Source organism: Colletotrichum siamense (assembly GCF_013390195.1).
Source record: "Colletotrichum siamense strain Cg363 chromosome Unknown KSG_Cg363_contig07, whole genome shotgun sequence".
Classification (NCBI taxonomy): Eukaryota; Fungi; Ascomycota; class Sordariomycetes; order Glomerellales; family Glomerellaceae; genus Colletotrichum; species Colletotrichum siamense.
Window position 1 is genome coordinate 70,927 of NW_023501020.1, and position 14,379 is coordinate 85,305.

Genomic DNA, 14,379 nt, shown 5'->3' on the forward strand with positions numbered 1-14,379 from the left:
ATCCGGGCGATGCTAAGATTGGAGCAAAACTTCCTGATACTTGTAAGAGGATCGCGTGTGAGACGCCTTCGACGTCTAGAGCTGATGGCTGATAGTTTGAGCGCAGCCATCAATCTTTCTTCCCTTGAATCCTGACATGGCTGGATTCCTTTTACAAGCCGACTTGAGAATAAGATTTGGGAAAGCGATGCCCGGCGCACACTTAACTGTGTGCGGTACTTTCTTCTCCAGATCGCATCTCATTAGTTCGTCGTCAGTGTAAGTGGCGGCTATTCACAGCTGTTGCTAACTACATCCGTTCAACTGACTCGGCGCTAAGTTGTTGAACTGCACTGTCATAGGACCGCCTCCAATTTTGGGCTTCCTCTTCTTTCACCTAGTTGTCTATGCTTTCTTTGATGACTTTTGGTGATCTGATCAAAGGAAAAGGTTCGTCAATCCTATTGTTTGGTTTCTTTTTTATACGTATCATACCGGCCATCACGTCCCAAAGTTGCTTGACAATGCAGGTTCACATTGATTTGCCAATCAAACCCTTCCAATAAAATGAGTGACTCACCACCGCATGTTTTCGAAGACAATTCTTCGGTGGCATATGGCGTCGTCGCCTTCTTACTACTTTTGTCGGGTTTAATGGTATTCCTGCGATCATGGACACGTGCAAAAATCCATCAATGGGGGGCTGACGACTGGGTAGCCCTTCTAGCATTGGTCAGTTCTCAAGTTTGCTGGGTATTGGCCATAGGAAGTTAACAATCAGGCAGTCAATGATTTTTGCTTGCGGAATCAGTATTACTCAAAGTAAGTTGACACGTACGAAAATCTCCGGCAACGGTGACGATACTCATAGATGCCTTCCTCTCAGTGACTAGATATGGGCCGGGGCGGCATGCCTCGACTCTGTCGCCAGACGATCTTGTTTTATACCAGAGGGTACGTAAGTCCATTTTGTGTATTTTCTCGCCAGCTGACAATGTGAAGGCTTTCTTTGTATCCCTATTTTTCTATATCACGACTCTCGCTGTTGTGAAACTCGTGTTTTTACTCCAATACTACCGCATCATGTCGGTTTCGAACATGCGTGTGGTTTACATTGCCATGATTGTGTTGGTAGCGGTCTGGGGCATCGGACAAGGAACTTTTGCACTTGTTGCATGCATCCCTCTGGAAGGATTTTGGAACCCTAGCGTTCATGCAAAGTGTGTTCCAAATGCCCACATTGCTTGGTACATCAGCGCTCTGTTCAACATATTCACCGACATCATCATCATGATTCTTCCTCTCCCAGTCATCCGGAAGCTGAATCTTCCCGGTTCACAAAAAGCTTTCCTTATTGGTATTTTCAGCGTCGGCTTCTTGTAAGTTGCTCTTCCCAGCGAGTCAACCTCACTTGCCAGTTTGAAATCTGACTGTGATTAATTATTTCAAGGACCGTGGCAATATCCGCTATGAGAATCAAGTTTCTTACGCTTTTGCCGGATCCAACATGGTCCAACTTCGAACCCGTTCTTTGGTCTCTCGCAGAGTTGACTTCGGCCATTACTTGCGCTTCTTTGGCTACCCTGCGGCCTCTTCTCACGCGCTTGAGCAAAAAACGCGAGAGAATTAGCGACACAGAAAGCGTGGCCCAAATGGTCGCAACCAATAAGCTTGCGGGCAAGTCTTTCCCACAAGTAGCCCCGTCATCGACAGGTACCCGAGAGACTGTGGTGATCTCAAGTAACGACATCAATCCCTCGACTCAGGAAGTGTGAACGAACAATTTCTACTGTTCTCCTTGATTTTTCAGTGATCAAAACAATACAGCAGGCGATGTCATATACTCAGTATGCATAGATGCGGAACGACGCGAGCACCTTAGCACCTTAGTTGTTATCAATTCTTTGAGCACAAAGCTATGTCTGATGTTTCTTGGAACAGAACTATTTTGCAATGTGATAAGCCTGCATGAGGACTAAAGTCGATTGATTATGCAAGCTTGGGTTGCCACCTGCCAAGAAGTAGGAAGGTTTTGCCATCTCTCCGCACGATTTCACCATCAACTCCGACCTACTTGGCCTTGGCTTTTACAAGCTCTGGTGCATCATTCATGAGAGTAGCATCATAGCTTACCATGCATAATTTGAGAAGACTGGATCTGAGACGATGTGCATTCAAGTGAAGAAAATACTTTGACAGCGTGTCTTGAATCAGATGTGGAACATGCACATGGTCTGCATCGAAGCCAGACAGACAGCCTAGACAGGAGGGACTGAGACATCGTCAGATCGACCATCATACCCAGGTCCCAAGCATTCGTCACTCCGATCACTTGATGTTATATACCATCGCCCTTGCGTTTGACGCCATTTGCCAAGATGCTCTCCGTCATTCATGGCCAACCACAAGCTGCACTTTCTCAATGATGTGACTGCAAAGTAGATTTGTATATGACGAAGATTCGAGAAAGACAGTCACAATCGAGCGGCAGTAGCCAAGGACGAATGGGCGTGCCATTTGACGGCTCAATGACGGTCCCAACAGAAGTGTCATTACAAGATTTAATAATTTGAAGCCTGCTCACCAGGCAGCGCATGCTACTCAACCTCTCGCTTCAATATCCGAACGTAGTTCAACACGATGGACCCAAAAGACAACGTGAACACCTCAGCTACCGCGTCTGTACTCAGCATGGGCATGCGAGTCGTGGACGAGAAAGCGACCCTGCCGTCGGACTCGGAGACAACGCGAGACATTCAGCAACGTATCCTGGAAGATCAGGCTGGTTCAAGCGCGGCAGAACGGCCGACAACTAACCTGTCCAGTCTCTGGCGTCGTCAGAACACCTCGAAAAAGCCCGGTGATATTGCGACTCAACCTTCCGTATTCGACGATCCCCAACTAGCGGTGTATTTCCAGCCGCCAGACAAATACGAGAACCGGCATCGTTTCGATGCGAACTTTCGCTGGACTTGGGCTGAGGAGATACCACTGATCAGAAAGATTGACTGGCGTGTGACAGCTTGGTCTTGCCTTGCATTTTTCGCACTCGATCTAGACCGATCCAACATTAGCCAGGCCAACTCGGACAACTTTCTGGAAGATCTAGGCTTGGACACGAACGACTACAATCTTGGTCAGACGGTGTTCCGAGTCTCCTTCTTGCTGGCTGAACTGCCGAGTCAATTGATCAGTAAGAAGATTGGACCGTACGCTGATACCCATACGCAAATGCCGCTCTGATGCTGCGACGTGCTGTTAACACGCAAGCCTAGCGATCGTTGGATCCCTGCACAAATGATCCTCTGGAGCGTCGTGAGCGCCTCCCAATTTTGGCTCAACGGGCGGTCTTCGTTCCTGGCGACCCGTGCAATCATTGGGCTGCTTCAGGGCGGTTTCATTCCCGATGTCATCTTAGTACGTCCACGTCATGTCCTAATTCAGCCACCAACGGCCTTCATCCGCTAACCTCTTGCTCTACTTTAGTACATGTCCTACTTCTTCAAGAGCACTGAGCTCCCATTCCGTTTGGCCTTGTTCTGGATGGCGAATCGTTTAACCGATGTCATTGCGCCGTTACTAGCGTACGGCCTTCTCCGTCTTCGAGGGTACCATGGCTACGAGGGATGGCGGTGGTGAGGTTTCATTCTTCCACTGCCGACATGCGGATGTTGACCGAGCTTAGGCTATTCCTTCTCGAAGGCGTACTGACGTTAGTCATTGGGATCTGGTCCGTGTTTATCATGGTGCCCTCTCCCACACAGACAAAGGCGCTTTGGCGGCCTAACGGATGGTTCACCGAGCATGAAGAAAAGATCATGGTGAATCGCATCTTACGAGATGATCCGTCCAAGAGCGATATGCACAACCGCCAGGCTATAACGTTGAAGATGCTGTGGGAATCGCTGTGTGACTACGACCTATGGCCGATCTACATGATCGGCCTTACGTTTTCTATTCCAGCCGGACCACCTGATCAATACCTAACTCTAACTTTAAGACAATTGGGCTTCGATACCTTTGACACTAACCTACTTAGTATCCCTTGTCAAGTTGCAACCACAATCAATGTGAGCAGAAACATTTTGGGTTTCTTCGGAACTTTCAATGAGAATTAACATCAATAGATGCTCATCTTGACGTGGATTTCAGAAAAGATCAACCAGAGGGCATTGCTTGGCATTCTCGTCGAGCTATGGCTGCTCCCCTGTGTCATTGCCCTTGCAGTGATCCCCTCCGGCGTCAGCAGATGGGCCACATATGCGTTGGTAATCGTACTATTGTCTTATCCCTCCCCCCATCCCATGTAAGTGTGTCAATGCACCTACCCTTTCTAGGAGTTTCCTTGACACTTGACAAGGCAAGTTGGCTGGGCGAGCCGCAACTCCAACACCGTCAGGACAAGAACGGTCTCGGCCGCGCTCTACAATATGTCTGTTCAACTTCAATCCATCATCAGCGCCAACATCTACCGACGAGACGATCGTCCGGAGTACCGCCGTGGCAATAGGGCGCTGGTCGGAATCGCAAGCCTCAACGTGGTGATCTACGCGGCTGCTAAGGTCTATTATGTCTGGAGGAACAGACAGCGAGACCGGATCTGGGACGCCATGTCACCGGAGGAGCGCCAACGATACCTCGATACCACCACAGACAAGGGCAGCAAGAGACTGGACTTTCGATTCGCGAGTTGATTTTCTGCTCTGTAGGATTTTGCTGGGTTCTGTGTTGGGACTTTGCTGGGCCTGCCTTATGGAAGTAGTAGTCGATGGAAGATCGCTTGCTGGGGGTCGGCATGTTATCTCCACCGGATGGCGAAGGGGTTACCCTCCAAATATCAGTGCGCGCAGGCATTGTTGGTTTAATTGGGACCAGCGGACATGCATCCGTGATAACCGGGCGCTGCTCGTACTTACGAACAAGGGTGAATCTGACGCAATGCGATGGCAAAAGTGGGAACGGACGAAGTTGACCGCGATTTTGGGTATTTGTCCGATGAATTCCGACAGGATGGGAAGCTGGGAATAGCGAGCTTGCTGGGAATAACAGCCAAGTGGGTGGGAGACTGGTGAGACCGTGAGGTGATAGTAAGTGAGGGTAACTGTCGACCTGTCAGACGGTCGGCGACCTTGGCACTGGGTTAATGAAACCACCGCTCCAATGACGAGGATTTGGGTAATAGTCTAAGTTTCGGCACCGAATTAGAAAAGAGATTGGAGGCGGCCACGGGGGATGTTCTTCGAGGCTTTGGACCCTGCACCATGTCATTTTAGAGTCAGTCAGTGCCTGTCATGAACTCATGGTGTCTCACCACTCGAGTCGACAACAAGCCACCATTCCACGGGAATTCTTCGAAGAAGCCCGAGGAAATGGTTTGGCTACGCACAAACAACAAGAGGGCTGAAGAGCCGGAGAGTGTCAATGGCTGCAGCCTACCACGCAAGACAGCCGATGGACGGCTTGGACCCGGACGGGGCCCCCAAAAACGGACGCCAATGGCACCGTAATACGAGTGGAGCGGACCGGTGAGACAATCAGTTCCTGAATCGAGAGTAGTTCATGTTCACGTTTCTTCTGACTCTCCCTCCCGTGTCCCGCGTTCCGCGTCTCCTCCCACATTGCCTTTTTCCTCCTTTTTTTTTTTTTTCTTGCCCGGCCTCCCAACACCGTCTCATTGCCGACGTTGCCACGGTACCTGTCACCTTGAAGACAATGTCTGTGCTAAAAGTTCTTTAGTGCACTTCCCAACATTGAACCTGCATTAGCAGCAATTTTGTTCTGACGGAGAAGCTCGCCTCCGCCCACTGGCGTGCAGCTTACCGTATTTGTAGATGGCTGCTTCGGTTTTGTGGTGAACAGGCAGATAATGTGGGCGGCGCACGTTTGACAGGCGGCTGCGGCTGGACACTTGAAGAATTAAAAGACTGGGTAACGGCGAAGCTGATCTTTTCACTAGAGGCAGTTGGAGGCGAAGTCTTCGCGTCTTTCGCAAAAAGAGAAATAAAGTGGCACCACACTGAGAAAACGGTTCAGTGTGAACAAGACAGGCTTGCTTGCATAGGGGATGCAACTAAGACGGTGCAAAAAGGAAGCATTCGCGACGAACCCCTCAATTGATGCCGGGACCGGTCCGTTGAAGATGGCCTCTCTTTGGAGGAAAGAGGATGCGAATATGCTCCTCTCCTCCGGGACCCTCTCATATGGAAGCCGTTAAGAGAAACAATTGACACGCCAAGAGCCATCACTGCATAGATGGAGCGTGCGAATGTCACCATCGCTTTTCCAGATGCGGGCGATTCATCGCCGCACTCGGCCCCCAAATCGACTCAACTCGTCGAGTTCCCTCGTCCTCCTCGTCGCAGTGGATTTGATTCCCTGTCACCAGCCTCGTGGGAAGCTGGTAAACTGTAAAGCGAGAGGCAAGAAAGGATCGGAAAAAAAATGTCCTGTCTGTCTGGTGTTTGAGGAGGGGACCCATTGCGACCCTCTCGTGGGCCCAAGGGACCCAATTCTTTTCTTCCCACGCGTGGTGAGCCCCTTGGCGGAAGGGATCCCCGAGGTTCGCTTTTCGGAGCTAATGCGGGGGAAGCCATTCCAGACAATGGGCTCGTCGGACGGTAACTGAACATGGCCATTTCACCGGCCACTAAGAGCACCAGCTAAGACCGACTTGGCTGATAGTGTGTGAGGCTGGATTACCCGAGATGTGGTATGCCCCATCTGCCGACATTTGCTGACAACCGCGGCCCTGAATCTTGAATACCTACACACACACACACACACACACACACACACACTGAGCCAAAGGCCCAAAGCCTCGAGGATGGAAAGCCGAGGGTACCTAGGGGAGAGGGGAGGGGGCCCAGCCAGAAGGATTCAAGTCCCGCTTTCATCACAGCCCAACGCTGAAGATCGGTCTCCCATACAGGAAAGGCTCTGGTCGAACTCCGATGGAACCTGCCGGGGGGTGTGTACCGTGGATTCCGCAAGATGCAGGTCTGCACACACACTTGCGTGTATGTGTGATGATCCAGGGGTGCGCGCACATTCGGCCTTCCACTCACGGCATGACTGACAGGGCCAGGCCGCACACATCACACGCAGGCACGCACGGCATGTTGCGTGGGAAGTTCCACTCCCAAATTCGGGGGTGCATATCCATATCTTGAACCGGTCCCTCCATCTTCCCTTCTCGTCCGGTCCCTCTTGAAATGGAGAACCTCTAGAACGAACCGTCCCATTTTGTTGCGGCTCTTCTCGGCGCCAGGTCCCTCCTTGGACACGACTCGTTCGTTCGACCGCGTTTACTAGTATCGCATCGACATCATACGACTTCAATTCTTTCGATTCGATGGCGACGGCCGAAGACAATGAGAACCGCGGCCCCGAGCTGTTCGCCGTCGGCGTGACGCTCGTCACGGCCGCCGGCATAGCGATCCTCCTCCGATGCTATGCCCGAATCTGCCTCGTCAAGAACTTTGGATTCGACGACTACTGCATGTTGGCTGCTATGGTACGGAGCCCTTCGCCTGCATCCATCTGGTTATTGGATCAGGACTGACAGGATTGTTCTTAGGTTTTCTTCGCTCTCTTCGTTGCATGCGCACTCACAGGTATTCACTTTGGAACGGGACGCCATTACTGGGTATTGGAGGCACAGGATCGGGCAGATGCAATGAAGGTAATATTTCTGATGGCATGCTAATCGTCTCGAGAATTGTTTGCTAATGGCTATTAGTTCTGGTGGTTTTGCTATCTCTGGTACTGTCTGTCGATGATCTCGTCCAAAATCTCCATTGGATGGTTCCTGCTTCGAATTACCGTCCGAAAGATCGACATCTGGATCATTTACTTTGTCATGTTCTGCACCGTCTGCACCGGCGTCGTCTTCTTTTTCGTTACTTTGCTTCAGTGCCAACCGATCTCCTTCTTCTGGGAGCAGTACACCGGCGCAACCGACGGACACTGCATCAACATGGACGTCATCATCGCCCTCACCTATCTCTACAGCGCTTTCAGCGTCATCTGCGACTTCACCTTTGCGATTCTCCCCATCATTCTGATCTGGAAGCTCAAGATGGACCGCAAGACAAAGATTGCGTTGATTCCCATCATGGCCATGGCCTGCATGTTCGTGATACCCCTGAAATCTTCGTTTCCTGGAACTCTCCACTGACCCATCCCCCAAGTGCCAGCGCAGCCGTCGTTGTCCGTATGCCTTTCGTCAAGGACTTCAAAAACATTGATTTCTTGTGTAAGTCCCACTTTCTTCCTCTTTCACTCACGATCGGGGCATCCCACGATCGAATTTAAGGTTGGTCAAGGTACTGACTCGCGCTCCCGCAGATGCAACCGTAGATATTGCAATCTGGTCCACCACGGAGCAGGGTCTGGCCATCACGGCGGGCAGCCTTGCGACCCTCCGCCCGCTGTTCCGCATGGTCGGGTACCGACTCGGCTTCACCTCCATGGGCCCCTCCGCCCTCCACGACTCGGAGCGCGGCAACCCCTCCGCCATGGGCGGACACCTCAAGGACGTCAGCAACAACAGCAGCGCCAGCCGCCACCAACGGCGCGGGCCGTTCAGTCTCACCACCTTCATGGCCAAGGACGACGCCGAGGCCCACGAGCTGGGCAGCAACAGCGACCAGGGCGAGAACCAGAACAAGTTTTCCTCGGGTAAGCGCCGCGTGTGGGAGTCGCAGGGCAAGCGCGACAACGAGAGCGAGACAGAACTGACCTTTGAAGCCTCCAAGGAGTCAAGTCAAGGGGGCGAGAGGGGGGCCGGCGACAACCGCGATATCGTTGTCGTGCAGACCTTCTCGTTGAGGGAAGACCGGTTGTAGACGTAAACTTACTGTACCTAATTAATGAACGTAAAATAATTCCACCAACTCATGCCGAGGAAACGGCCAAAGGGGCATAGAAAAGCAATTCAAAAGCACGCTCGTTTTATGTATCCTGGTGCAGATCTCTTGCGTGTTTGCTTGTCAGGACAGTGCGATCCATCATGTTCCGAGTGGACGCCACGAAGCTTGGTGGCAGGGCCGTGACAAGGGCTGGCTGCTGTGTAACATGCACTCGTTCGGCATGACTCAATGGAAACATCGCAACGTTGCCTTGTCTCGGGTGTCCTGCCAGTGCAGCTTGTCTCGGCGGCCACGAGCCATATACGCGGAGACTTTCGAATTTTGGCAAGACATTGAGATATAAGAGATTGCTGGTGCCTTGGAGCGAGTATCAATGGAATTTTGACTAAGTCATATGCAGAAATATTCTTCGAACTATTGCATTGAGTCCAACCAAAAAGACAGTATACGCTGCAGCAAGTATATTCACTCAGCTCTTCTACAATGGACGAAGAATTAGTGGGAAACTCCTTCCAGTCGGGGAGGCTTATCTTGAGGGCTATTGAAGATGACGAGGACGACAAGAGGTGGTTTCACGATCAGATAAAAAACGACCCGGTCGGGTTCGCACTCGGAGACTCCAATGTATTACGGCCGCAGACAAGACGCCGCAGCGATTCATTGCTTCTAGAGATTCAAGGTTTCCTCCTGGGCGTCATCATCTGTCTCCCCGCCGCAGACGGAGCAGCAAGTCCTCAACCTATCGGCGTGGTTGCACTCAACGATGAGGCGGGCGATAGTTACCGCCATCACCATCGCCTCGCAGTTCTCAGCATTTCCATCGCGAGACCGTACCGAAATCAGGGCTACGGCGCTGAGGCAATCAACTGGGCGGTCGACTGGGCCTTCCGAAAAGCCAACATCCACTCCATCAGTCTGGGCTGCGTCGAATACAACGACCGCGGGAAGCATCTGTACGAGAAGCTGGGCTTCGTTCTAGAGGGCCGTTACCGCAAGTCGCATTTCCACGAGAGACAGTGGTGGGACGTGCTTCTGTACTCAATGTTAGAGGACGAGTGGAAAGCATTGAGGGGACAGTAGTGGAGGAGGGGTTTCCAATGGAAGCCTGCGAGAGTCAATCAGGTCGCCCGCGTTCCATTTGGTATCACTATCATGATCTCGTCCAAACAAAGACCATTCAGATATCTCGAATTCCAAGACATCGCCCCATGTGTTTTGTACAAGGTCATGAATGGGCTCGAAGGTTCATGACTCCCTTTCGTTCCAGCATGTCGACATATTTGTTTACCGTGCCAGTCGATCACAGTCCAAAAGAGTTCAAGGGGCCCATTAGCCACATGAACACAATGCGGATGCGGCCTACCCACGGAACTGGCTATTCGTACTCATCTGCTGCGCTAACGCAGCCTCCAGGCGGTCCATTCGCATGGCTTGAGCTTTCGCAGACTGTTCCTGTTCAGTCATGCGACGGTTGAGTCGCTGCTCCAGCAGACTAACCCGGTTGCTCAGGGTGCTGAACTGTTGATCTAACGACGTCTTGCTTACTTCGACCAATGTCCTACAGTTGCCGATTAATGTGGTATTGGTTTGGATAGCATCCTCCATTCTCGCCAGACGTTCTTCAACAGCAGGGCTGGTTATGCTCTGGCTTTTCAACCCGCTTTCCAACTTGGAAAGCCTGGCACTCATGCTTTCATCCATGCTGTTCCGCAATAATTCCACCCTCGCCATCACCGACGCGAGATGTTTGCCTGTTGTGGCCAGCCGGTCATCGACCTCTTCTGCAAACTCTTGCTGCCGGTATTGTATTCCTTTGAGGGTCCTCGTCGTGACTTTGGCACTTGCGTCTACACGCGAGATACGGTCACCCGCAATCTTGATTCGGGTATTAAGCTTATGGTCTCGATCAAGCTGTTCCCTCTGTTCTTTTCGTCTTGCTGCCATTGATTCAATGTCTAGTAGGCTCGCCCGATTTTTGTTGGCCTCTTCACGTTGAGTCTGCCATTCTCTTGCTTCGTCGGTAGTTTGACGACATGATTCAACTTCCTTGCGTAGTGAAGAGAGGTCTGCAGCAAATGTATCAAGTTTTTCCAATGCTGTCTGGCATTGGGATGCTGTGAAAACGGTAAGATCATTGTGAGCTTTGTGGACATCACGGGAGAGGTCGCCAGATTCCTGAACAAGCTTCATCTGCTCTTGAAGCGCTCGGATGTTCTCGTCGTGCTCGACGGTCGTCTTATCAAAATCACCAACCGCCTTTTGAAGAGTGTGGAGCTCGTCTTTGTGCTCGACAAAGTTGGCTTCAAGGGTTTTGACATTCGCAGACTCGCTGGTAGTCTTTTCAAGGCTGTCGACGACAGTCTTGAGAGTATGGAACTGGTCCCTGTATTTGCCAAAGTCGGTTTCAAGAGACTCAACTTTGGTGTTGAACTCGTCGTTCGTTCCCTTAAGGCTGTCCACTGCGTTGGCGACTACTTGAGACTGTTCGCTTTGGTGGTCAACCTTGGCTTCGAGTGAGTCAAGCATGGCATTGAACACGTCGTTCATTTTCCTAAGGCTGTCGATTGTTTTGACGACTGCTTGAGACTGTTCGCTTTGCCGGTCAACCTTGGCTTGGAGTGAATCAAGCGTGGCTTTGGATTCCACGCTCGTCTTGTCAAGCCTGGCAGTCGATGCTGTTAAGGAGTTTAGGATATTCATATGCTCATTCAGCTTGGTCGTCGAATTCTTGGTGAGTTGAGCAACGGTCTCCTCCATGGAGCTCAGTCTTCCTAGATTCCCGTCGACTTTGGAACTTAGAATCGTGAAAGCCGCACTGTGAACACTAGTTTTGCCCAACTGGCTAGTCGTCTCTTCTGATTTTGCAAGTCTCAGTTTGAGAGTGTCAAGCTCAGCCCGATAATTCCCAATGGTCGTTTGTAGGTGACTGGCTTTTGCCTCAAGCTCTTGCAGTGACTGCGTCATGTTTTCGTCCGCTCCCGCCTTGCCTTGGAGAGATTGCAGCAACGTCTCCTGAGCGTGAGCAACAATCTTGTTGTGATGATCGTCGAGCTGCCTGTGGTAGTCGTCCAGCCGCTTATGATGGTTGTCCAGTTGGCATTTTTGATCGTCAATCTGCTTCTGGTGGCTGCCAAGCTGATGCGACTGATCGCTAGATTTCCTCTCAAGACCATCTACCCTTTGCTCGACAGATTGAAGCGCCTCGTTTTGCTTACCAGCGTCTTCTTGGAGTGATTGCAGTGCCTCTGCATGAGCATCGGCCTTTGAGGGGCCCGGCATTGTCGCCTGCTCGCCGACATTGCCGTGGGACTGAGGCGATTTGAGCTTCTTCTCGTGCTCGCTAACCTTTGTCTTGAGGAAACTCAGAGCTGTTTCTTGCTTGCCCGTTTTGGCTTCGAGTGAACAAAACTTGTCCTTGTGGTGGTCCGACTTTGCTTCAAGAATGCCGAGTTGTTTTTCGTGGGCGTTGGTCCTCATTTCGAAGGAAGATAGAGAGCCCCAATACTGGCTGGTACGCGTCTCAAGACTGCCCACTCTCTCTTCACTTTTGCTCGACTTTGATTCCAGAGAAGCAAGCCTGGCTCGATGATCGTTTGTTTTCGTATTGAGTTCTAGAAGTTGGACTCCGTGTTCGCCGGCCCTTGACGCATGAGAATGAAGCATACCAGCATGTTCTCCGGCCTTTTCTTCGAGATACTGAAGCGTATCTCTGTGCTCGCCGGCACGTTCGTTGAGAGAATCCAGTCGATCTTCATGCCTAGTTCTTAGCTCCTTAAGCGCATCACTGCGCTCTCCAGCACGTTCCTCGAGAGAATTAAGTCGGCCCTCGTGACTGGTTCTAAGCTCTTCAAGCTTATCTTTGTGCTCACTAGCACGCTGGTTGAGAGAATCAAGTCGATCCTCATGCCTTGTTCCAAGGTCTTGAATATCACTCGTGGCCTTTTCAATCATGGCGACCAATTGATGTGATGTGCGCTTCTCAGTGGGTCCAGATACAGGTTCGGAATGAGTTGCGTCCGCTTCCACGTTATCAAGAGCTGGACTAGGTGCTCTCGCCCATGGAGAGGGTAGATCGTCCTCTATGCAACGGCGCTTGGTGGGAGTTGGATCGAGCTCGCCGGGTTGGGGCTTGCGCTTCTGGGCAGGGTTTCCCTCGGACTCGATGAGCTCGTCGACGGTGACTTCCATGGCGTTTGGTGTCAAAGGCCTAGAAGGAGGAGAGGGCGGGGGTTGGGGGTCGTTATTTCTGGGAGGAGGGGCCATGGATGTTCGGGTAGACGACTGGTCACGGTCATAGCCAGTGCTCTGAGAGCGAGAGCGCAAGCCTTCGCCTTTGATTCTGAAGGGAGCAGGGGTGCCTCGATCTTCAGGAAAGCGACCAAGAGTAGGGGGGTCGTCAGGATCGATGAGGAGAGAGTAGTCGCCGTGTTGGAGGAAGCGGTCCCAATCAGCATAAAGCCTCTCCCATTCGGCGGTGATGTCGTCTCTCCTGGGCCATCTGGGCAGGGGAAGGTCGCCGCCGCGGGTGACCCAGGCGTCAATGAGGTCGGTCAAGAGGTCCTCATGGCGCCTTTGGATGTGGCGGTTGTTGAGGTATGCGTCGCGACGGTCAGCGTACAGGCTGACGATGAACTTGATGTCGGAAACATTGGTTCCAATTCCCCAGTTGAGGCGGACGAATTTCCAGAAGTTGTCATGGTCGAAGGAGAGATGCTGTGCCATGAGCAGGAGGCGGAAGAGGACGACGAGATTGACCCAGATGGTGCGTTTGCGATAGTGGAAATCCTTGGTTTCGTCAACGCCTTTTGGGGGCTTGTCATACTTGCCGCCCAGGCGTCTCGCGTGGATAGGATTGAGGAACAGAGCGTTGGACTTGAGGGGATCATCGGGCCAGGGGAGGACTGCCAGGGATACGCCGCTGATGAACCATATGTCCTGGGGGGTCCTCTGGTGGTAGTCTCGTTTTACCATTTCAACGGTGCAGCCGGAGGCTCTCCAGCTCCAGCTCCAGTGCGGGTGGCGTGGGATGAAGTCACGACTGGGTCGTGGTGGCGGTTGTTGTTTTGAGATTCATAGAATGAGATGTGAGAAGGGCCAGGTGGATGTGTGGAGGGACGGAGAGGATGGCCCGATTCGACGTGGTGGTGGTGGTGGTGGAGGTGTGTAGGGTGTATGGTGTGTGGTGTGGATGAGAGTGGGAGTGAGACATTGGAGGAGTCGGGGCAGCTGGTGTCGCGGTCGCGGAGGTGGGTGAAATTCTTCACCTATCGACAGGGGTCGCGGTCACGGTCGCAGAACCCGATAGCACCTGGGGACAATCAAATCAGCCCGCCTCGGCCCACGCGTCGCTGTCGCTGTGCCCCTCCACGTCCAGTACCGTATCGACCACATTGCTGCTGCCCAAGCTTTACCTGATGACCGAAGACGGGAAGCTTCACAATGACAAGGGCAGCACCTCCCCTAAAATCCATCTTAACTCATCCATCATACCTTAGGTAGGTACGGAGGAGGCCCGTAGGTAGCTCCTTCC

The 14,379-nt window shown here is 52.0% G+C and overlaps 5 protein-coding genes across 5 annotated transcripts; 4 read left to right on the forward strand and 1 right to left on the reverse strand.

Annotated features, from left to right (window-relative positions):
- Positions 1-1,062: 1,062 nt before the first annotated feature.
- CGCS363_v010348 (uncharacterized protein) lies at positions 1,063-1,362 on the forward strand (the record flags this gene model as incomplete). Its single annotated transcript, XM_036642197.1, has 1 exon — positions 1,063-1,362. One exon carries the CDS (start codon positions 1,063-1,065, stop codon positions 1,360-1,362), a length of 300 nt encoding a protein of 99 aa, XP_036491965.1.
- A 1,257-nt stretch (positions 1,363-2,619) lies between these two features.
- CGCS363_v010349 (putative transporter) lies at positions 2,620-4,673 on the forward strand (the record flags this gene model as incomplete). Its single annotated transcript, XM_036642198.1, has 6 exons — positions 2,620-3,188; positions 3,255-3,396; positions 3,466-3,614; positions 3,665-4,049; positions 4,107-4,285; positions 4,340-4,673. 6 exons carry the CDS (start codon positions 2,620-2,622, stop codon positions 4,671-4,673), a joined length of 1,758 nt encoding a protein of 585 aa, XP_036492213.1.
- Positions 4,674-7,330: 2,657 nt separating this feature from the next.
- CGCS363_v010350 (uncharacterized protein) lies at positions 7,331-8,825 on the forward strand (the record flags this gene model as incomplete). Its single annotated transcript, XM_036642199.1, has 5 exons — positions 7,331-7,492; positions 7,556-7,660; positions 7,718-8,109; positions 8,169-8,233; positions 8,326-8,825. 5 exons carry the CDS (start codon positions 7,331-7,333, stop codon positions 8,823-8,825), a joined length of 1,224 nt encoding a protein of 407 aa, XP_036492378.1.
- A 507-nt stretch (positions 8,826-9,332) lies between these two features.
- Positions 9,333-9,929, forward strand: speG (Spermidine N(1)-acetyltransferase; the record flags this gene model as incomplete). The annotated part of the gene is made up of 1 exon (XM_036642200.1): positions 9,333-9,929. The coding sequence occupies one exon, from the start codon at positions 9,333-9,335 to the stop codon at positions 9,927-9,929; it is 597 nt and encodes a 198-aa protein (XP_036492443.1).
- A 279-nt stretch (positions 9,930-10,208) lies between these two features.
- Positions 10,209-13,820, reverse strand: CGCS363_v010352 (uncharacterized protein; the record flags this gene model as incomplete). The annotated part of the gene is made up of 1 exon (XM_036642201.1): positions 10,209-13,820. One exon carries the CDS (start codon positions 13,818-13,820, stop codon positions 10,209-10,211), a length of 3,612 nt encoding a protein of 1,203 aa, XP_036492442.1.
- Between the last annotated feature and the right edge of the window lie 559 nt (positions 13,821-14,379).